We start from the raw sequence: 23161 nt of genomic DNA, 5'->3' as shown, positions 1-23161 counted from the left end.
CGGACTGACAAAGGAAAAATGAGAGCACTGAGCTTAAAAAGACGAAAAGCCAATCTGTCAATGAGCCGCATGTGGTGCCACTCAGGCGGGGCCAGTTGTGCGCCACGGCAACCGTGACAGTTATTCATTGTATTTTACTACTGTACAAAAATAAATGTCCCCATTATCTTATCTTGTCATTAACTACCAAATCTACAATAATGTTTATTTTTTTCTATTTTAGTAACTTTAAATTATGCATTGTGAGTTATTCATTCGACCCAAAAGTTTGCTAAATATAATAACACAAAAGAAAAATGTGGTTTTAATTTTATACAAAAAGCCTAATGTTTTGAATGATTAAAATAAAAGAAGTTCGTTTTTCAGCAATTTTTGAAAATTTCAAATTTTTTACTAACATGTTTATGTTCGTGTAATCTACAAAACAACAACATTTTGGGCTATCAAATAAACATTAAGTGATTTTGTTGGGTATTCTTTTTTCTGGGAAATATTTTGTAAAACACATTTTTGAGGGGTTATTTTAAACAAAACAGCTTATCATTAGAGTTGTTAGACGTTTGGTTTGGACGAAACTTTTCAAAAGGACATTGTGTATTATTTAGCACCTCCTAGTAGTAAAAATATGTGATATAACAAAACAATATTCATTTGAATAACACGCAAAACGACATGGGCGTATTAACATGCATTGTTTTAAATACTCATATCTCAAGTAATGAATTATTAATTTTACATAGCATGAGGCTCACCTAGAGGATTCTGACATGTTGGCCATCTTGTATCCACAGGTGCCCAAAACCAAAAATCTTGTAAAAGACCTAGCAAAAAGCTTCTTCCCCAGGGCCATCACCACCCTAAACAAGTGCGCAAAATTGTGGAAACATATTTTGCAACTTATTTGTTTTTTTCTTTTTTGTTGTTGCTGCTGAATGTTATTGCACTTCTTTTCATTGAAGTCGTGTTACGATGCACTCGTCTTTTTCATTCACAAACATTGGTCTACTATTAGAACCGAAGCCAGTCTCTGAGTGTTTTGTTTATCTTTTTATATATATTTTTTCTGCCTTTTATCCAGATAGTTGTTTATCCTTTTATTTTTCTTTAAACTCTTAATTACTTGTGCCATGTCCAATCTTGTTGCACACAATATTTCACATTATTAATTTTATTGACAATAAGCATACTTAAGGCGGCACGGCAGCTGAGTGGTTGACGGTACAGTTCTGGGGTCATGGGTTCGAATACAGCTACATGCTTTCCTGTGCGGGGTTTGCATGTTCTCCCCGTGCTAGCGTGGTTCCCTCCGGGCATTCCGGTTTCCTCCTATATTCCAAAGACATGCATGTCAGGTCAATTGGCCGGTCAAAATTGTCCCTAGGTGTGAATGAGTGAGTGAGTTATCTGTCTCTGTGTGCCCTGCGACTGGCTGGCAACCAGTTCAGGGTGTCCCCTGCCCACTGCCTGAAGGTAGCTGGGATGCGCTCCAGCACCCTCGCGACCCTACTGAGGATAAGCGGTGCAGATAATGGATAAATGGATAAACACAATTTATTCAATTTAAAACAATGAGAATGAAAATGTTGTAATTTAGTCATTTTGAGTTCCTGTAGTTCATTCTTGTGCTTTGTAGCACTCATTTTTGTTTGCATTACACAATACAGTGAAATGTAGTGGTTAAATATTACACATTGTCTCTTTAAGTTCAAAGAAAACCCCACAAACACACGTTTTTTGTTGTGTGTTTCTTTTCTGAAATTGCTTTTGTGCTCAAAATGAAGTGGCTGTGCTACCACTTGTCTGACTCATGATTTGGTTATTTTTAGCCCAATTTTTTCTCTTGTTTTTTTTTTTTTTTTATATATATAGTTAGTCTCCTCTGTTGGTACCAATCCTCTTCTTATAAGTATAAATTCCCTCTTGGCTGGTCTAAACATTTCATCAAATATTAATGCTTTTTTTTGTCCTCAGCAAGTTCAAGAAGCCTGTGACCACATCATAGGGTTGCAGGGGGGTTGTCTTATTTCTCGCTATGGTTACTGTCCCCCGGCAACCAGCTAGGAGAGCCAGTTATATTGATGCTACATCCAAGCCCTTTGGCTCTCTCGCATCTCCATCAACTGGCTCAGTGGCTCGTTTCGCATCCGTCGGTTGCGGTTTCAAACACCTCGCAGGTTTCCAAAGTGAGTCACCCGAGGGACGCTTTCTTTGCACCAGAAGCAGCACGTCTTGCATTGTGAGTATTCATAAAACCAGTATCTAGTTTGCCCCCTTTTGCTTTGCATTGGATGAAATTCTAATAGAATGTCAAAATGATTATTTCTGATTTTTTTTCACCTCATATATATGTCCTTTTGTCATATTTTTTTTCTGTGTGATAGGAAACGTCCTCGTGGTCACCTCATCAACTTTGCCCATTAGTGCAAGTCCAGGTCAGCATCACCACGGGCGCCTAAGAGGAGAGGGAGGTCAAATATGGGGTCCAGCTCCTCCTCTTATGCCCCCAAAGCCATCTACCTGGATGTGGATGGAAAAGTGCAGAAGGTGAGCATAGGGAAATAATGTAAGAAAACCCAGTTCCATTTTTTGTTGCTCAAAGAAAACAGTGAAATACAAGACTGTGACTGAAAATTAAAACAATGTGACACAGCACTTTAGATTTTGAATCACAATTTCTTTATTGTCAGTCATCGAATTAAAAACAATTCTGGATTCACTACAAATAAACAGAAATATTGTTTAAATATTGCTGATTATAGTGAATACTGAAATATCCCATCTGAAAATATTAGATCATCATGAAAAAAATATTCTAAACCAAAATCAGAAATAATACAGTAATAAAATGATATTTCTGTTGGTTTCTAAATAATCCAGATCGAATGACCTTGATGTAGCCTCCGTCATGTCATGTTTTGTTTGTTGAATTAAAAACTCACAATATTGTCATTCAAGACAGTCCTGTAAGTTCTCTAGTGAAAACGTGAGCTTGTTGCTTTTCTGAAGAAAAAAAAACTTGAAAAAAATGAACATGAGAATTAAATATATTTCAAAATTAAATTAACTCAGCTTTAAAATGAAGCCTCGCCTGTTAGTGTCTTTCTGCCTTACGGATTCATGTTCTGCATTCTGATTGGCAAAACAGACACCTGACAGAGCAGGTATTTTACCATAAACCTAAAAAGAAATAATAATAATAAAAATAATTGTTTTGGGATACAGTTATTTTATTTTTATTTCCTTAAATTAATGGGCCTGTAAGGAAGTATTTGCCTTTGTTTTCAATGTATGGTAGAGTATATAATTGTATAAAAATTATGAAAGAAATATAATAAATGTCATTACTTCACCAATTTCACTTATCACAAGTCCTTTTTGGAATGTAAGTCACTGATTTTTTTTTTTTTTAATGTAGGATACAATATAGCGCCTCCAAAATTGTCCAAAATTGGTTTTAGTCGGAAAGGATTTAAAGTCAAGTCAAGTCATTTTTATTTGTATAGCCCTTAATCACGACGAGTCTCAAAGGGCTGCACAGGTTATTGCACAGACTATTATTTCAGACTATTATAACACCATCCCCTGATCTGAAACCTACATAAAAAAGTCTTATTATTATTTCATGAATGCAGCTTTACATTTAATATTGACGGATTTGGATAATGATTAATCTTCACATAAAACCTTAATAAATCATGAACGGTGTCTGAAACTCATGACAAAAAGTTACAGGACACCAGGCAACTCTAAAAAGTTGCCTGCCCAGCCATAAAGTTGCCTGCCCCATTTTTCCCAACTTGAAACACAATAAGACGACTAATCGCAAAAATAAGTCGTTATTGCAAAGTATTAAGGATTGATAATCAGAATATATAACAGAACAACACTTTAAAATTAAGTTTATTGTAAATCTACTTTTTGTACCTGTATTTACTCATCTTCATTCATGCAATGTTTGCGTTGAGTCGTTTGCTGCATCCACGTGAACTCCTCTTTCCATGATGCTTTTAATGTACATTTATGTTTTCTGAGCGTCATACATTTTGTCTGCTTCTTTTGAATCTTTCTCCTGGGGCTGAGGTTTCGGCTTGATTCTTAACCACTTATCCATTTTCTTTTGTTCTCTGTGCGTCTACTTTGAAAAACGATATGCAAACACACAAGCTAATAACGCTCGGGAAAGTCCGGAAGCACCAAGTTTTTCGATGCAGTCTTCTGATTGTCTGCAGAGTATGCAAATTGACAAACAAACCGAAATTCCGTAATTTTCAAACTGAACGAAGATTTTGAAATCGGAATAAAGCACACGTTTGATTTGAAAAAAAATCTTTCGGGTTTTTTTTCTTAAGAAAGTTGTCGGCCACCCGAGCGGAGACGTAAAAATGCACGCCCTAGACGTCCGGGCAGACCTTATTTCAGACACTGTCATCAAGGATGAATGAATGAATGAATGAACGAATGGATGGATGGATGAATCAATCAATCAATTAATCAATCAATCAACCAATAAATCAATCAATCAATAATTGAATGGACTTTATTCATCAGAGAGAAATACAATAAAATTGCAAGGCTTCTCCTTTCAGTGCAAAGTAAGACAAATGTAAAACGATAATCTATACATACATATTAATGATATGTAATAAATATGTGTGAGTTCCTAAACGGTTGTGCAAGTAGCAGCATTCAGTGGCAGTAGTATAGAAATTGCACGTATGCGTCAATGGCTCTTGGGGGAAATAACTACAAAATCCCTGTAATTTTCAACTAAATTATATGAGACCATTCTCTCTACTGACAATGTTAGACTTGGAGCCAACATATGTGACATAGCAAAGGCGCTTTTTAGAAAAAATAGTCTTGATTCAATTTTCAAGCATCATCTAAGTGTTCCCAGTTGACTCAGGCTGCCTGAAACAGATCTAAAATTAGCCTCTCACAGAGTACACTGAGACCTACAGGTGTTTCTGATACAAGAGGGGATAAAAATATTCTCATAGTTATGTATTGACATTTTGCAGTATTATAGTTATTTGCTTGTATAATATAGCATTTTCTGCTTAGGTTTCTGCTTTTTGAAATATTAATAAGTAACAATCTTCTTGCTAATTGTCTGGCAGACGTCATGTTCCTTGTGGTTTACCCCAAACTTTGCAGCCATATTAAGAATGTGCCCAAACCTCTGAGGAATAGAATGGCTGTGTTTTAATAATACGCCATAGCAAACGCAAATAGGCAAAGGGTTTCAATGCAACACTTGCAGGTCAGCTGAGTGTTTCAAGTAGAGCGCTGCTGATGACACATGTCTGCTCAAGGGCCCGAAAACCCACAATTCAATATTTGTCTTCCACACCTGGTCCTTTTCAAGGTCACTTGTAGCCATCACTGAGTTGTTGTGCTGGGGTATTTTTCAGACACTGCTTTGTCATCACGCAATTACCGAGTTGTTGTGCTCTTTAAAAAATACAGATTTTTACATAGATTATTTTTTTTATCTTTTGAACTCCAGAGTGCTCGAACATCACCTTCCAATGCTTAGGCCTTGTATCAAACAAAATAAAGGTTAAAAGCAATCACCACCCTAAACAAGCTCACAGGACTGTGAAAAATAAATATCTTGGCTATCTTTAGAATTTTTTTTTATTAATATCTTATTTCTCAACTCATTTTGGAAGCACGTTGCGGCCTATGTTATTGCACTATTATTGCAATGCACTCCTCAGCCAATCTCCAAGCAATACCTTGTAAATATGTTTGCCTATTTATCCAACGTTATTTTAATAGTTTTTCTCTCTTTAAAGTTGTTAATATGCGTGTATCCCAGAGTGCTATGTCTAATATTTTTTGTAAAATGTACAATATGTTGTTATTAATGACAGTATAAAAGACAAATATAGTTCTAAATAGCCTTTCCACGGAACAATCAATTATTTTAAGTTGGAAATGTTTATTTTTTTGTTTTTTATAAATGTCATTTCCAGAGTGTGGGCCGCCTAAATCTTATCTGTGAACAATAGTTACTTATTCTGGCCCCTTCTTTTTTTGTTTTCTTTATGTCCTCACTAAAACATGTAAACCTATAAATAATAGGGTGGCCCCCGCACCCCCGCGACCCTACTGAGGACAAGCGGTCCAGATAATGGATGGATGATGGTTTTAGTCAGGGCAAACATCCTCTTCATGAGTGTGATTTTCATAAAGTTCAGATCAAATTTTATAGTGATTTTATGCAAATATGTGGGAAATTCCAAAAGCTTCAGATACCTTTTCATACAATTGTGCAAGATTACATTTGAATATGTGTTTTTCCCAGGTGGTGTTCAGTAGACACTGCAGTCCTTGTGACATTAAGGAGCTTCTGTGCACCTCTTCTAACATTCCAAGGTTGGTACTCACAGAATCCTCCATTTTTGAGGGAGTTACGAGGTTCCCAGAAACGTTTTTGTGGATATATTTATTTTACTGTAATGTGTATTTTATACATAAACAATGTATATGTTGTGTAAGAGTTACTGTATCCATGATCAAATAAAACTGACTCCAATTCATGACTAATTAGAATGTTCTTACTTGCATTCATAGGCAGAATAAAGCAGGGCTGTGATTAGTTAACTGTTTGGCCAGCACTTACCACTCCAAACCACTTAGGGGTAGTGTTTAGCTAATGTTAATTTCGTTTTTTGTAAGGATGGAATACTGTATAGTGTCTTTTTCCCAATATGTGTAATTAAATCCTAAAGCTTTAACGACAATAATCAAAGGCTTGCTAATCCTTTTTCTAACGAACTTTCCGTAGGAACACTGCAATCATGATGGTGGATCCAGAAGGTGCCTTGGTCTCTATAGATCCCACCATGCCCACCAACTCTCCCAAGTATGCACAGTTATTATTGTCAGATGTTGGTGGTTGAGGAGTTTAACCAATTTGCTGGCTTTGTTCACATCGTGTGAAGCATATTATCTTCAAATATGGAGATAATATGCTCCATATTTGAAGATAATATGCTTCAGAGTTTTATTTGTTGTTAAATGTGGACTGTATCTGCTGCCTATTACAGTAACAAGGCCTCTGGTCATTCTTAATCAAATGTTGTAGTAGGCCTCTCCAGACATTTTTCAACTGTTCATAATTGTATTGGTGATTGGTTAGCCCATATGCGTCAGAGGACCCGGGTCAATTCCTGCTGCAGGACTTTGTATTATCTCTTTGTCTGAATGGGTTTTCAAAAACATACATGACAGGTTGATTGGTGACTCCAAATTGTCCATCGCTATCGTATTTTGAATGGTTGTATATGCACAACAGGGTCTCCCTTGCCTTCTGCCTGATGTCAGCTGGGATGTGCTCCAGCAACCCCCAAGACCCTTTTTAGGAGAAGTAGTTGGGAAAATGAATGAACTCTTCAAGGTTTCTTATCTGTCATGTGTTAAATGGTTATGCCCACATGCACGCCTGTCGCAAATGATCTATTTGCAAAGTCGAACATCTGATTTAGGCGTAGGGGAGGAGAACAATAAAGGGACCCCTCAAGGATTTTCAGACCGCTGGAAGAACATTCTCATCAACTCTATGTACCATACACTTTTGAAACACTTGGGTCAAAAAAAAAAAACAAATAGGGTTCAAATTGCCCTAATTCCCTTTTAGTTAATTTGTCCGAACTTGATCCAAATTTTTGTCACCTACACTTCAATGATTGAGTGTCTTTATACATAAGAATTGTGCAAAAAAAACAAAAACAAAGAAAAGTTTTTAAATTTCCCAAACTTTAGTGGTTTCTTTAAATACAACCAGAGTATGGGTCATTCATGCTACCACACAAAACAAAGTTTTTTGGGGGGTTTTATAGCAACCTCAAATATTGTGGCACAACCTAAAAAGGTAGTGTATTTTAATTTAGCTTGGTTTTTACGAAACAATTTTTTAAACTATGGTCACCGCCACAAAAAAGTATGGTTGTTTAAAACAAAGAAAATACATTGTATTGTTAAATTACATCATATTGATCCAAGTTTTTTATTAAATTGGTCCATTATTATTCCCAATCCATTTTTTGTTTTTGTTTTTGGGTAATACTCAGAGTGAGCATTTAAATCATGGGTGGGGCAAGGTCCCGCATAAATTTGTGGTTTTTCTTCAACACAAATTATATCAATTTTCAACTCATATCTCAAATCACCCTCTTTTAAATCCTACATTGAAATTGAACACTCTTTTGGATGGACGTGCAGCCATTGCCCATCAAAAATCATTCTAAATTTACTGTAATTATTCTATTTTATATTTCAGAAACTTATTGTTTTTTTTCTTTCTGTACAGCTCTTTGTACAAAGTTGTCCCTCTGTCCACTGGCCAACTTGGAGGTAAGAAACTCAACATATTTTCCAGCATCAACAAAAAAAAAAAACACAATTAGAGAGGTGACAACTTTCCGACCTATTTGTGTGTGCAGAGAAGGAGGACATGTTTCAGAACGTGTTGTCCCAGGTGGCTGAACAATTCAGCAGGTAACGCCTCCTTTGTTTATGTTTTGCTCGGCCTGCCACATACCTGACACACATACCTGACAACGCCGCCTTTTAAAGCCACTCGCTGGAGACCGCTAAAAGGCCCGTTTAATCGCTTATTGTGCTGCCATGAATAACGCAAAGCACTTTGCCTGCAGAGCGTTTCGCATCAACGAGCTCAAGACGGAGGTCACCAACAGGCTTGCCATGCTGGAGAAGAGAGTGGAGCGTGAGTGATAGATCATGAAATTTGAAAAAAACATTAAAGTGGACGCATTTTCTAATTGTGATCTGATCACATTTCAGTGGAAGGTTTGAAAGTGGTGGAAATTGAGAAGTGTAAAAATGATCTGAGGAAGCTTCGAGACGAGATGACATCAAGAAGCGGCGGCAGGTGATTGACGTTTTCAAGCCTTTGATATCGTCACAAAGAAAAGCATCTTATGCATTTTTTATTTAGGATCAACTGCCCATGTAAATATAATTTTGATGATGGGAAGAAAGTCACACCGAGACGGGATGTTCCCAATTACCCGAAGGTGCGTTCGATGGGACACAATACATGCACAAGTGTGGAATCTTTTATGTTTTTCTTGTATTTTCTCCAGTATACGCTGTCACAGGAGACTGTTGAGGCGTTGAAGAAGCCAACGTTTGATGTCTGGCACTGGGAGCACAATGAGGTAAAGCAAGAGTCAAGTCAAATTATATATATTTGAATAGCCTCTAATCACAAACATCTCAAAAGGGTGCACAGAAAACCATTAAAACATACCCAGATTTGAAACCTCCATGAGGGTAAAGAAACATAAAAAACACTTTCAAATCCACCTCATTTTGATTAGTGTTGTTTCAATCTTTTTGGGGATTCACCACCTTTAAGAGGTTTTTAGCCAAGTGTCCCTAACCATAAAACAGCAATTACACTAAAAAAACACTTTACAGTAGTTGGAATTGTTGAATTAATAATTGCAATTAATAATTGTTTATTTAATACTAGGGTTGTATGGGCACCATTTCCTGTGGTGTGTCTTGGGCAAGTACAGCCAGGTGGCGCCCATCCTTCTCCAGGCCAACAAATGTTTCCACCAGGTCTCGAACTGGGGACTATTCCGTGTGCCATGACATAAATCATTTTGAGCTAACTTCTGTGCTTTGTATACAAAGATGTTGGGTTATTTTAATGTAATGAATCTTTTTTTCAGTTGTTATAAAACAAAATATACAACTTGGGGGGGTTAAACAAGATTTTCCCCTTTTTGAGTTGTCGTTTTAAATAAACTAGCCAATATTTTGTGCTATAGCGCAAATGGACTAATGTTATTCATTGTGTTGTATAAAATGAACCAATGTTAAAACAAATTATCCTAAATACTAGGAAAAGTCAGGTTATGGTCCCAAGTATTAGTATTGTCGCCTTTTTAGCTTTTTAAAGGTATCAGTATTCACGATTAGTGGCTGTTACCAGTATCTGTATTTGAGTGTCCATTTACCTATCTGGAACTTGAAATTTGAGGTGAAAGGTTAGGCCAATAAGAAAATATTGACTAAATTGCTATTAAATATGAATACATGTATTATTAGAGAAATATATTACATTTGTATTTAAAGTTACTGCTTTTATTTTAAAACCTCAGCTTTTTTCCTGAACGGAGGGGATCTTCATATACTGGTGCTTAAGCACGTGGTATTGGTATCAATTGCTATTCAAAGGTTAAGTATTAGTCAGAAATGAATGTGGTATTGACAATCCCCACAAAAAAGTACATTTGTTTTCTTGTACTTTTTTTTTAGAAGTTTAGCCTTCTAAATAATGAGAAATTACATTGTTTAATCATTTCTTTAATTACTGTAATATGTTGTCTTTATACATATTTTATTTCATCTTATTTGACACTGTTGTATTCATTATGTTTATTGTGTTTATTGTCTTTTTTGCTCTTATTTTTCTTTTTCTGTTTTTTTTACTTGTTTCTCTGTAAGTACTGTAAAGCACCTGGCAACACCGAACTGAGAACATAAAGCAATAAAACAGGGCTACGCAAATAAAGTACATTTACATATAAAGTGTAGTTTAAAATCTTGCATACCCATATTTGAGAACCACTAATGTAGATACCGTTATTGTGTCCAATTGAAAAATCTTACATGTATGACCTTATTCCCATCCTAGATGCTGAGCTGTTTGGAGTACATGTACCATGACTTGGGTTTGGTTAAAGAATTCAACATGAACCCAATCACACTCAAACGCTGGCTGGTGAGGGAAAGAAACACACCAGAGTACACACTAAAAAAACAATACATCTGCATGATTCCAATTGTAATTAACTTGCTTGAATTTTGCAAAAAAAAGTGCTTTTGGTTTCATTAAATCTTTTATGACAAATCCTTCCAAATGTCACAGTTAGCCATCCAGGAGAATTATCGCAACAACCCTTTCCACAACTTCCGTCACTGCTTCTGCGTCAGTCAGATGATGTATGGAATGATCCACCTGTGCAACCTGCAGGTGAGGCACCCCATTCTTTCCCGACTTCTTTGGACAAATAGCGATAATTATCATTGTTATCTTGCAGGAGAAGCTGACTCTCACTGATATGGGCATCCTAATGACAGCTGCTGTGTGCCACGACCTGGACCATCCTGGTTACAACAACACGTAAGATTGCTTGAGTAATAGAGCACCAAAGATGAATTTGACCTCGCTATGTTTTGAGAATGATTGCACTGAACGGTGCGACTGTTTCACAACAAGGAGCTCCCACATAAGTAAACACACTGATCCAGAGATTGCTGCGATGTCGTTTTCCTCTAAATTGTCATAGTTGTCATGGACCATTTTAATCCTGTTTTAAAAAGCATCCATTCATGACATCCACTTATCAGGTATCAAATCAACGCACGCACGGAGCTAGCGGTGCGCTATAACGACATCTCACCCCTGGAGAACCATCACTGCGCAGTGGCTTTCCAGATCCTTTCCCTTCCTGAGTGCAACATCTTCGCAAATGTGGACCCTGAAGCGTTTAAACAGATTCGACAGGTGAGTGGGTCCTATATGACACTGCTTCTCAAATGGTTTGACTTTAGGACCCACCAGTCCACCCTGATGACAAGCTACGACCCCAATCAAGAGAATGCCACTCTCAAATGTATCCAATGAAAGCATTGTAGAATTTAAAGCAGAGATATTAGAATATATTCACTTTTTGTTTTTCAAAAACAAAATAACTAAGTATTGTATATGCTCGCATGTAAGTCTACATTGCACACGACCCTCTAAACCAGTGTTTTTCAACCAGTGCGCTGGGGCACACTAGTGTGCCGGGAGACCATGTCTAATGTGCCGCAGGAAATTTCCCGATATTATCTTTCCATAAAAAAAACATGCCATGTTTCGGTACATTTCCTTTTATTCCAGTGGTCAGCCAAAAACCTTTAACATCTATCTACCCTGTTGCAGTTTCCTATTCTTTTACCCTTCATAGATTAAATATGAGGTAGACAGGGAAATGTGATTAATAACCTTTCATTTGATGAAGCTGTTCCATTTTGTACTCCAATAGAAATAATACAATTAATAAGTGTAAAAATATTGCTATTAATTGTACTCATTTGGATTGATAATTTCTTGTTTAAAAAAAAAACAGAAAAAGTTAATGTAGTAAAATAAAAAGTCAGATCGTTTTGCTCATTTCAAGTATTATTTTATTTTATTTCTTTTAGAAAAAGAAAATAAATATGTAGTAAAACTTATAAAAGTAAATATAGTAAAATTCTAAATTAAAATAATATGATTAACGAAAATAAATAACCTGTATTACCTCCAGATCCAAGGTGACCACAAATAATGATAAAAATGTTACACTGTCAATTTAGGCGACAAGATCATTCAAGCTTTAAAATAAAAATAAAAAATTGTATAATATCCTAACATTTTCGACAGAGAATGTGCCTCAAGATTTTTTTCGATTAAAAAAGTGTGCCTTGGCTCAAAAAAGGTTAAGAAACACTGCTCTAAGCTACTAAAATAGCTACATACTAAAATAAATTGAAAATATTAAAAAGGGTGAACTTAATTGTGTAGTTAACAAAGATTAATATACAGGTGAAAACCTTTATATATAACATTTTTAAACAATTTACTGTGCCTTCTAGCAGCACTTCAATGGCAGACACTCGTACACAATTTTCAGATTTTGCAATTGTTTCCTGTTCAACCTGTAAAATGTTCTCATTGTTTTCCACTTTTACTTCCCCTTCTAGATAATTTTCTTGGGACCTATTTTTATTGGTGGGAAAAGAACATAAAACCGACAAAATTATTGTAAAGGGAGATGTGGTCCCCCTCAAACCGATTGCCTCAAGCAGGGCACTATCACTATCTACTGTTAAGGAGTGTAACCGACCTCCTGTTTTTTCTCCTTCTTAGCATTATTTTGCCAAGGAAAAGGCCCATGGCTAACCTAAAATGGTTGACCCACCTGTTGAGAAACACTGATCTGTAAAAATGTAATAATGTCACCTGGCGAAAAAAAAACAAATACATTGAGATGTATAATTGTTGTGATGAGATACAACGTCATCACCGTGAGAGAATCCTGTATCATGTTTAATGCTGGCCAATGGTGTGCACAGATATACAGTATAAGGTGCTTGAACTCCTGCCCCTCTTCCCTCTATTCAATATCAAATATTAAATGGTAAATGGTCTGCATTTATATAGCGCTTTTCAAGTCAATGAAGACCTCCCAAAGCGTTTAAACTAGTGTAAGTTGATTGGTAGTTTTTTTAAGGGACAGTATGTATTATTTAGAACTTCCTAGCTATTAAAAGGCAGCACAGCTGCGCAGTGGTTAGCGTGTGGGCGGCACAGTTCTGAGGTTGTGAGTTCAAACCTCCTGTGTGGAATTTGCATGTTCTCCCCGTGCTTGCGTGGGTTTCCTCCGGGCACTCCGGTTTCCTCCCACATTCCAAAAACATGCATGTCAGGTTAACTGGCTGGTCCAAATTGTTCCTAGGTGTGAATAAGCGAGCGAATTGTCTGTCCCTGTGTGCCCTGCAATTGGCTGGCAACCAGTTCAGGGTGTCCCGTACCCACTGCCCGATGATAGCTGGGATGGGCTCTAGCACCCCCGCAACCCTACTGAGGATAAGTGGTGCAGATAATGGATGGATGGATGGATGGATGGATAGTTAAAAAAAAACTTTATTCATTAAAAATAATTAGTGATTTAAATGATAAACAAAAATATATATGAAATATAATGTGAACATTTGAAAAAATACTCATAAGTCAAAACATTTGCATTTATTTGACATAACATGAGCCTCACCTAAAGGGAGCTGACAAAACTGTCCGCCATCTTGTTGCTACAGGTACCCAAACCCTCAAAAAGCCTGGGCAAATAAAAAGAGAAGTAAAATGGTGCGTTTTGGTTACTTTAAGTCTTCATATATTTTATTGTATGTTTTCAATTGCACAACACCATACAGCAACATTTAGTTAACTAAAAATACACACTGTCCCTTTGAGGAAGATATTATTTTATTTTTACAATTGAAAGGTAAGAATATCAGCTATTTCTTGCAGACGGAAGGGAATTTTATATAGTATTACCAGCAGTACCAGGTATTGGTATTGATAATTAGGTGAGTATTGGGGTGGAAAAAAGTGGTACTAAGCACCTCTAATTTATATGTTGAATTTGTATCTTTTTTTATTCTTTATTTGCATTATAATGTTTGCAACCGTGTATCATACCAGTGATGTGCAATCAGGGGAGGCAAGTATGGCACAGCCTCATCTCTCATCGTAAAAATCTGAAATTATGAAATATATTAGATTTTACATTTATTCAGTTTTAAGGTTTTTTTCTCATTCAACCATTTTTGGATTTAATTTCTCAAAATTGCTGTTAGTTTTGGTCCCTTGGAGTCTGCGTAGTTTGTATTCTTCACTGTGCTTCGTAGCACTAGGTTTTGGTTGCACTGCACCAGGGGTCAGCAAACCAAAATTTTGAATGAGCTGTATTTGACCCCAAAAATACAAAACAAATTTGTCTAGAGCCTCGGAAAAATTATAGCTTTATATTAGCCTCATGATGAATGCAACACATGTTATATGTACCTATATTAGCCTACCATCAAAATGACTGTTGGGTGCAGCAAATCTTGTGGAGAATGATGCACCATGTGACTACTCTGTTGTAGTCACACTCCCTTCAAGTTCAACTTAAGTACAATATTATGAATTACAGTATGTGCATAATGTGCCCCTTTATTTGGGTAACAAAGAGAGTGCAATAAAACGCAGCATTAATTTATAAAAAATGAAATTTCAAAAAAATGGCACCTTGTTATGTTTCCCTTTTACAAGGTAGCCTGGGCTCCACAGCTCTCCAAACACGGGACAGTAGAGAGAGAGGAAAAACAGTGGAAAACAGCAGCCCCATAGTTTAGCATTGCAGCTATGTTCTCGAGCTAGGAGTTCAAGCCTGAGAGCCACGACTTTACATCACAAGGTATAACATTACCGCATTCGGGGCAGTAACCAGTATCTGATATTTTTACTACCCAATATCAGTGAGAAAGCAAAAAAAAAAGCATATTTTTCTCTTCCCCATCATTTTTTAAACATTATTTGAAAACACCAGGGATAATTCAACTCTTGAGCAGTGGGTTGCCAAACCTCGCACTACACCATATAGCCACTACTAGTGATAATATAATACATTGTCCCTTTGAGCTGCACCATAATCTTTGTCCCTATTTTTTTTGTGTGTGTACTGATGAAAAGACGACATACATCCACAGTTTTTATTTTGTGCATGCTGCTCACTCACGATGCTAAAGTCATAACTAAATACTTCAACCGAGCTAATTTCATGCACAAGGAACTTTATAAGATACACAAATCCATACAATTACCAATACATATTGGGTGAAATATGGGTACAAGTTGTTTTTTACGGGTAGTAGTCTGACAGTTGCGCTACCAGTCGTCTTTCTTGGATCCGCCTTTTTGACAGTTGTTTTCCTCCATACTTGAGAACAATAATGTCTTCGTAAAGGAATTAGATCGACAAATTGGTCACTTGACCATTGCCTGCTACGCATTTTTCAATAAACCTGAACAATGAGCCGACTTTGCTCTTTTGACTACAGGCCATAATCACCCTCATCCTGGCCACGGACATGGCCCGGCATGGCGAGATACTGGATTCATTCAAGCAGAAAGTAGACAACTTTGACTTTACCAATGAGGAGCATGTGACATGTGTACGTATGTTATATTAACATTTGCAGCTCCATTGAATAACTATTATTGAATACAGCCAATGTGTTTTTTTAATAAAAATAGTTGCACAACAATAGTCTTATTTTTTCTTAGCTCAAGATGGTTTTGATCAAATGTTGCGACATCTCCAATGAGGTGAGGCCCACCGAAGTGGCCGAGCCATGGGTGGACTGCTTGTTGGAGGAGTACTTCATGCAGGTAAACATTCAACACAATCCTTTCCAGTCTTTTTTGAGGTTTAGTTAACCCTCCTCTTGTGTTAGGGTCACCACTGAACCCTTTTCGATCTAAAATGGGTCCAAAAACCACATACATTTATTTATTGCATCAAGGCTTCTTGACTTTGTCAGGAATGACTATTTTAACAAAATAAAGTAAAAACAAGGTTATACAATTCTAGAAAAACTTAAATAATAAGTGGACCGGACATACTGTGCATTAAATACAAGTAACATCTCTGCAAAGTAAAAGATAAAAGTGTCCAATTTTTGCTGCACACGCATCCTAACACATACAACATGGTATTTATTTCTTTTACTCCAATTATGTTATTTATTTGCTTTGGAATTAATAATTGTTCTTGGTCCTTCTTGGCTGTTGTTTGTTCTTGCAAATTTAAGGTTTGTCTCTTGACTTGTTCTGCTTTTCATTTTATGTTTGTATTAAAGTTCTATTGCTGAAAAAAAGAGTTTTTTTTAGCCTTGTTCTTGGAGTAAATATATGCGGGAGAAAATCCGACCCTAACACTATAAATGTTCTTATAGATAATGATGTCAGGTAACAGAAGTTTTATTTATATAATTCTATTCAAGTGCATTTGAACATTTTTCAAAATCGAAATTGAGGAGAGACCCGGAGACCCAAAACAAAAATATAAAAATAAATAATTTTAAAGATAAGGAAGCCTTACAAGGTTACCAAAAGATGATAAGAAATGGAATGGTTCTTTTATTGTTTTAGTGCATTTTACAGCTGATTTAAGACACAGGTCGCCATGGAATCGCCAACATGGGGCATGTTACCTGAAAACTGTTAAGTTTGAACTTTAACAGACGCTCAAAATAAGTAGAGAAGACATGAATAGATTATGAAATTGCAAGGAGAACAGGGGGAGAAGCCTTCAGATGAGGAATTCCTTTCCCGTACTGAATCCCTCCCATGGGCTCGCTCATTGTATTCAATTTTCAACGTTACTAAATACAGATCAGTCCTAAGTGGTGTATATATCAAAAAACAGCAAAATTATTGTCTGATAGAGACAATGATTTAAGAGTCAAAAAAATGAACAACAATATTAAAAACAGAATACACTTATCACAAGAGGAGTGGTAAATGAACCAAACTACCCATTGGCAGTGATTGAGCGACCCAAAAACTGTACTTTAGGATGTCAACATATGTGTCTCCCAGAGCGACCGGGAGAAGTCCGAGGGCCTCCCTGTGGCCCCCTTCATGGACAGAGACAAAGTCACCAAACCCACTGCTCAGATCGGCTTCATCAAATTTGTGCTCATTCCCATGTTTGAAACCGTCATGAAGGTAGGTCCGATTAGGTAGAACGATTGAAGAAGCCTTAATAAATCTGTCGTCCTCTCTAAACAGCTTTTCCCTCAAATTGAGGAGATTATGGTCCAACCCCTGAGGGACTCCAGAGACCACTATGAAGAGCTGAAACAGATCGATGACGCCATGACAGAGGTAGAAACTTTTTAATCTATCGTGGATCTGCTGGAGTCGGTGTCTCAAAAATGAGACATTTTGAACCAAGTTGGAAACTATAAAGATGCTGATGTGGCAAAAACTTCTATGACTGTTTACAATAAAGCCCCATGATTGGGTAACATCTGGACCATCAGTTTTCAAATTGTGGAGTACCTCATCATGAAGGAAAAAAAAACTTTTCATTGTTTTGGTTTATTTTAAAAATAAGTGCCCAAAATACTTGCAAAAACTAAATTATTTAGCACCTGGTTAAAAAGTTGCTCATTTTGAGTGTACAATATTCTGTTTTAAGATATTATATTATTTCTTGTAACACAAATGAAAAACGATCCTTAAAATATGCCCCTTACAGTCTTTGATTCGTTTTTATTAGGTTTTTGCCGTTGTGCACTAAGTAGATATAAATGCAAATAAATATAATACAGTAACTGTAAAGATATCTACCCATTGACGGATTATTTTGCTTTTTTATATTTGTTTATTTACCATTCTACCCACTTTGCTATCATTTTAGTAATTTCCCATTTAATACATTTCAACAATATTTTTTTATTAAACTCTTAAGTATCTTTTTTGTTATTTTGCAAAAAAAGAAAAAAAAGAAAAAATGAAAAGTAATATATTTTCAAATTGTTATTTTATTGAAAGAAATAAAAATAATACTTTAAATGAGTGTGATTTTACCAGAAAAAAATAAATTGGAAAAAAAGGATCATTTCACCTTATGTGATTGTTTTTGGTTTTGGTGTTGCTATCATTTAAGTAATTTCCTATTTTAATACATTCTCGGCTATTTTTTCTGTCAAAACAAAACTCAAATTTGGAGTATTGTTTATTTTTTTTATTACATGTTTCTATTATATTTCTGTTATAACAAGAAAGTACTATATTTTTAAAGAATAATGCTTAAAATGAGTGTTTTACTAGAAATATAAAATTAATTATTAAATGATCAAAAAATATTCTGATATAAAAATGTTTATTTTAAAGACGTTCTCTCTTGCAAATAAAACCTTTTTGCTTTTCCCTTTTTTATTTTTGCTTTTTACCTTGTGAGGAGAGAAAATATTGAAATTGATATCGTAATTCCTCGTTTTTCGAGGGGGTTTTGTGATAGGCGATATCCATTATGTAGAAACCTTTTTTTCAACTGTTTTACAATTAAGTACTCCATTATACACTAAAACCAAAGAACGAACCCTGTTTACAGGCTGGTAGCATTATTTTTTTACAATTTTCTAGTGTACTGTCAAAAAATATTAAGTGGGGAGACTGTTTAGCCAATCAGAATACAGAACGTAATGCACGATTCAAATCTCTGCAGTAGCGAAACTGTGAAAAGTAAACCCCGTTATGGCGAGGGATTACTGTAAGTCAAAAAATAATACTTCAAACTTTTTCGAAAGAAACAAAATAGTATGTCATTAGTTTGCAAAGTTCTGCATTTCTTCCAGTTTTAAAGATACAGTACATTTCTAAAACTCAAGTACCCAGTGACGTACCCAAATTGCCCCCAGGGTTACTAGCACTGGTGGGCCATGAGGGTCTGTAAGGCCTTTTCTGTAGGAGTAAAACATATCGGAATCATGATATTGATTATATTCTGTCCACCAATAATTTTTCAATTAATGACTAATGCGGTTTTTTTGTGCTTTGGCTAAATAAAGCCACACACGAAAATAAACATAGAATACATTAATTTCAAATTGTCTGTCAGCTTCCTTTCATTGGTTCTTATGTGCTTGTGCTACTTCCAGATGTTTGCTTTCATATTTAAGCATTTAACCTATCACCTTTCAAGATCACTTGTTACTAAGCTCAGAAATCTATTCATGGGCATAATTTTGTGAACAAAAAGGAAATAAAGAGAGAATGAAAAAAGGTTTTGGGGGGTCCCCTTAATCAGTATACAGTACTAACAATAATAATGTAACATTGTGCACAAACTGAATGAATAATTTAGGAAAAAAATCGATTCTACAAAATTATAGTAGCATTTATTTTTTCACCACCTCAAGATGTCGCTGTGTTGTGTAACTTAATTAACTTTTTACACTACACAACTTCAATGTCAAAATTAAGCAACACAGAATATCCGAAAAACACAACAATGTTAATCAAAAATGGTGACTACAGTAATCCCTCGGTTATCGCGGTTAATGGGTACCAAAACCACCCGCGAAAAGTGAAAATCTGCGAAGTAGCGACGCCCCTTCAAAAATGCTCAGAAAAAAATAAAAATAAATAAATATTATTTTATTATTATTTTTTTTTAGACCCGCGAAGCTCTGAACCTGCGAACGTTGAACCGCGAAGTAGCAAGGTCCCACTGTATTCAGTGCAACAGCAAATAAACTATGTAACACAAGAATAAACTATACATTTCTTATGCAAAACACATTGAATGAGAAAATTACAAATAAAAAAAAATAAATTAAAAAAATGGTTCCCCTTTTCTATACTCTACAAATTTAAAGTCAACAACACAGAATCCCTGGAAAATAATGTGTTGTGCTTGAACAAATCACTAATTTAGACTGGAGTAAAGGCGTAGGTGGAAAATGCATGGCCCGCTCCTGGTTACTAGTACTCCTATTTAAGAACCATTGCATTAAAACATCACAAAAAAAAACTAAAATAGCTGAGGAACGTTTTCCAAAACAAAGTCGATTTCTGAATTTAAAAAAAAACACAACTGTGTGCAGCCTAACTGAGTTCCCCGCACTTTGAAAACTCCTGCTCACTTTTCCCTTCAAAATCTTTCAAAATGTCTCATGTGAGGGTGGGGCACCGACTCCCCAAAAGTCTGAATGAGGTGCACACGGTCACACACACATGCATGCATGCGCGCCGCCTCCCCCTTTCCCCTCCCAAAGCCACTTGCTAACATAAAGGTATGTCTTTTGTTCAATGAGGCACAGAAGAAAAAAACTGAAAATATGTCATTAGGCGGGAAGAAGAAGTAAGCTCTGCAGTGAGTGAGTGCAGTGGTTTCTGTGTAAGTAAGAAGTGAACCCTTGGTTGTGTGCTAGTCTTTAGTGTCATGAGTGTGTGACTGTCTCTGCCTCTCTTGACCGCTCTCGGTGCTGCAGGGGCGTGCTAACACTTTCATCACCCCGGATTTTAACCCAAACAAAACCACAAAATAGGCTGTTGGATTAACAGCTCGAATATACAGTCTTTTCAGATTATAAAAGCGCATAACAGTGTAAATGTGATGAAATTGTCATGCGTCCTATTTTCTACTTGTTGCACTTTTTCCGCAGTTTCTGCACGTGAACTAAAATGGGCTATCTCCAGTCATATAATATTAAATAACACTGGGGAACACGTCGAGCAAGACTGTTTTTGCTGATTCTAACTTAAAGGGACAATTCGTATATTTGACCACCGATGACGCTGTGTTGCATGAGGAATAAAACAAATTATAGAGAATCAAAGTGATAAAAGCTCACCGGGTTTTTTTGCCCAGCCTTTTGCAAGGTTATTGGTTTTTCAAGTACCCATGGCAGCAAGATGGCAGACAATAATGTCAGCTCTCTCTAGGTAAGCTTCATGTTATGTAAAATAAATGCTATTTCTCAACTTTCAGCAGGCATGTCCAAAGTCTGGCAGGGGGCAGTTACAATCTACGTTTTTTTCTTGCCCGCGGCCTTTGTCATAAAATTAATATTATGTGGTCCGGCAGTAATGTTGACCGCAGTATACACTGAATTTGTACCCCCCAAAAAAATCATGATTTTACCACAGGATAGCAGTCGCCCTTCGGCTACCTTGCCGTTGAATTTCTGTGAGAATTTCAGCCCACAGCATTTACGACACGGTGACTGAAAATAAAAAAAGGAAAGTTGACTGTGAGGGCCGCTGCTTCCAGGAAAGGTGGAAATTGGAGTATTTAGTCACCAAAATCCGAAACATCTGTGCCTGCCGGATTTGCCAAGAGTCTGTGGCTGCTTTCAAAGAATATCATGTCAAGAGGCACTGCAGGACGAAACATGCTGACGGCAAATGCTAACTGTAAAGGAAAGCTGTGAAAAGGAAAAGCCACTGGAAGCTGTTTTAACGGCACAGAAGCGCTTTCTTTACAAGATCCTACGAATCACATAAAAATGCTACAAAAGTCAGCTACGAGGTCGCGACGCTGATCACCAAGCACTGCAAACCTTTCATGGAGGGTGAATATATTTAAGACTGTTTAAAGGAGGCCAGGCTGAATGGTCGACTCTAACACAATTTCACCATAGCAAATCTGGCCCGTTTTCTGAAAAGTTTATACACCCCTGACCCACAGGTATCTAAAAAAAAAAATTTACGTTTAAATTATATATATATATATATATATATATATATATATATATATATATATATATATATATATCACAGCCATATCCCCCTAGTGGGAGGTGGCTAGAGTCATTTCTGACTCTTTTTGGGAGATTGATTTAGAGGAGGGGATTCCCAGCCCCCTCGCTCAACCCAACAGAGGTGTTGGGAGACATTAGGTGACCAAACCCACCCAATTTCAACCCCTAATGCTGAACACCAAGCAGGGAGGCAACGGGTAATGTTTAAGTCTTAGGTATGACTCGGCCGAGGCTTGAACCACAACCTCCCAGTCTCGGGGCGGTCGCCATACCCCCAAGGCCACCGAGCTGGTTTAAATAACAACATATAATGAATATTGTTTTTTTTTTTCACTAAGATGTGCTGAATAAAACAATGTCCTATTAAACTGGCATGTTGACTACAACACTCATGTGTTCCCTATTGTTGTTTAATGCTGCCATACACTCCCAAAGAATTCCATGAAAAGTTCAAAGGTAGAAATGGTTGTTGACACTGTCAGATTGGTATTCTTTCTTTTCATTTCATATTTATCTTTTTAAGGTGCTCTTAAAATGCATTATGAATTCAAATTTTACTCCAGTGCAACATGTGCTTTTTATTTACCTAAATATAAGTTTTAGATAAATGCCTCTTAAATTGTGTTAATCAACATTGCTCTCATTATTTCTGTTCCGTACTCCATTGAACATCTTTAAATCGATGGATACATTTTTGGTTTGCAGGTGGCTAACAAAACATCTTATTTTTGTTTCGTTTATATTTGTTATACTAATTGTTTGTGCTCTTTGGTTCCAGGGGTCCTCTTTTGTGTTCAAATTCAGCAAAGACTTTAAGAAAGGCGAGTCTGGGTGAAGACGTGGCGGCCCCACGGCCCGACCATCCACGAAAACGGTGTCGGACAGGAAAGACGGTCGACTCAGCGACACAGCCGACTCAAGTTAGGCACCCCAGGGGGCATCCTTTCTTCAACTTTGACTTAGACTTTTGCACCCGAGAGCCTGTGACCTCCGACTGTTTATTTGCGGGGTTGATATTGGCTATCTCTATTTGTTTGTGTTCTTTGCAAGCACTCAGAATAACATTTTTTTTTCTTCACCAAGTCAGATTCCTCAATATATTGCTCGGAATACATTGGGTATGTTTACATGCAGGCAATAATCAGATTGGAAACAGACTATTGCGAGTCTGTTTGTGTAAACCAGAGGTCCCCAAACATTTTCCTATGAGGTCCACATAACTTTTCCCTTTTCTGATTCGGGCCCGCGGTCAGTTTTTAACAAA

At 36.5% G+C, this 23161-nt stretch overlaps 1 protein-coding gene across 7 annotated transcripts; it reads left to right on the top strand.

Annotated features, from left to right (window-relative positions):
- Window positions 1–2106: 2106 nt before the first annotated feature.
- Window positions 2107–22870, top strand: pde9ac (phosphodiesterase 9ac). 7 transcript variants are annotated; one of them, XM_088346051.1, is made up of 20 exons: window positions 2107–2236; window positions 2382–2544; window positions 6314–6384; window positions 6797–6874; window positions 8321–8364; window positions 8454–8508; window positions 8667–8737; window positions 8815–8902; window positions 8969–9047; window positions 9117–9191; window positions 10682–10768; window positions 10916–11020; window positions 11088–11170; window positions 11398–11554; window positions 15679–15792; window positions 15905–16009; window positions 17222–17350; window positions 17414–17509; window positions 20449–20531; window positions 22676–22823. In XM_088346051.1, the coding sequence occupies exons 2-19, from the start codon at window positions 2476–2478 to the stop codon at window positions 20497–20499; spliced, it is 1557 nt and encodes a 518-aa protein (XP_088202177.1). In that variant the 5' UTR covers window positions 2107–2236; window positions 2382–2475; the 3' UTR covers window positions 20500–20531; window positions 22676–22823. The 7 variants fall into 7 exon arrangements, with proteins under 7 accessions (XP_088202177.1, XP_088202173.1, XP_088202171.1 ...); XM_088346047.1 differs by having other exon boundaries at window positions 10682–10831; window positions 17198–17350; window positions 20455–20531; XM_088346045.1 differs by having other exon boundaries at window positions 10682–10831; window positions 17198–17350.
- Window positions 22871–23161: the final 291 nt, after the last annotated feature.

Source organism: Urocampus carinirostris, chromosome 10 (genome assembly GCF_059441175.1).
Source record: "Urocampus carinirostris isolate Australia breed hairy pipefish chromosome 10, RoL_Ucar_1.0, whole genome shotgun sequence".
NCBI lineage: Eukaryota > Metazoa > Chordata > Actinopteri > Syngnathiformes > Syngnathidae > Urocampus > Urocampus carinirostris.
This window is presented reverse-complemented; position numbering and strand designations above follow the sequence as displayed.

What these genes read in the sequence shown, in the direction of transcription:
- pde9ac (XM_088346044.1), top strand. Translation starts at nt 2,476, where the DNA reads ATGGGGTCCAGCTCCTCCTCTTATGCCCCCAAAGCCATCTACCTGGAT. An exon ending in ACATCAAGAAGCGGCGGCAG is followed by an intron (nt 8,903 to 8,968) that starts GTGATTGACGTT and finishes TTTTTTATTTAG; the next exon opens with GATCAACTGCCCATGTAAAT. An exon ending in TCGATGACGCCATGACAGAG is followed by an intron (nt 17,510 to 22,675) that starts GTAGAAACTTTT and finishes CTTTGGTTCCAG; the next exon opens with GGGTCCTCTTTTGTGTTCAA.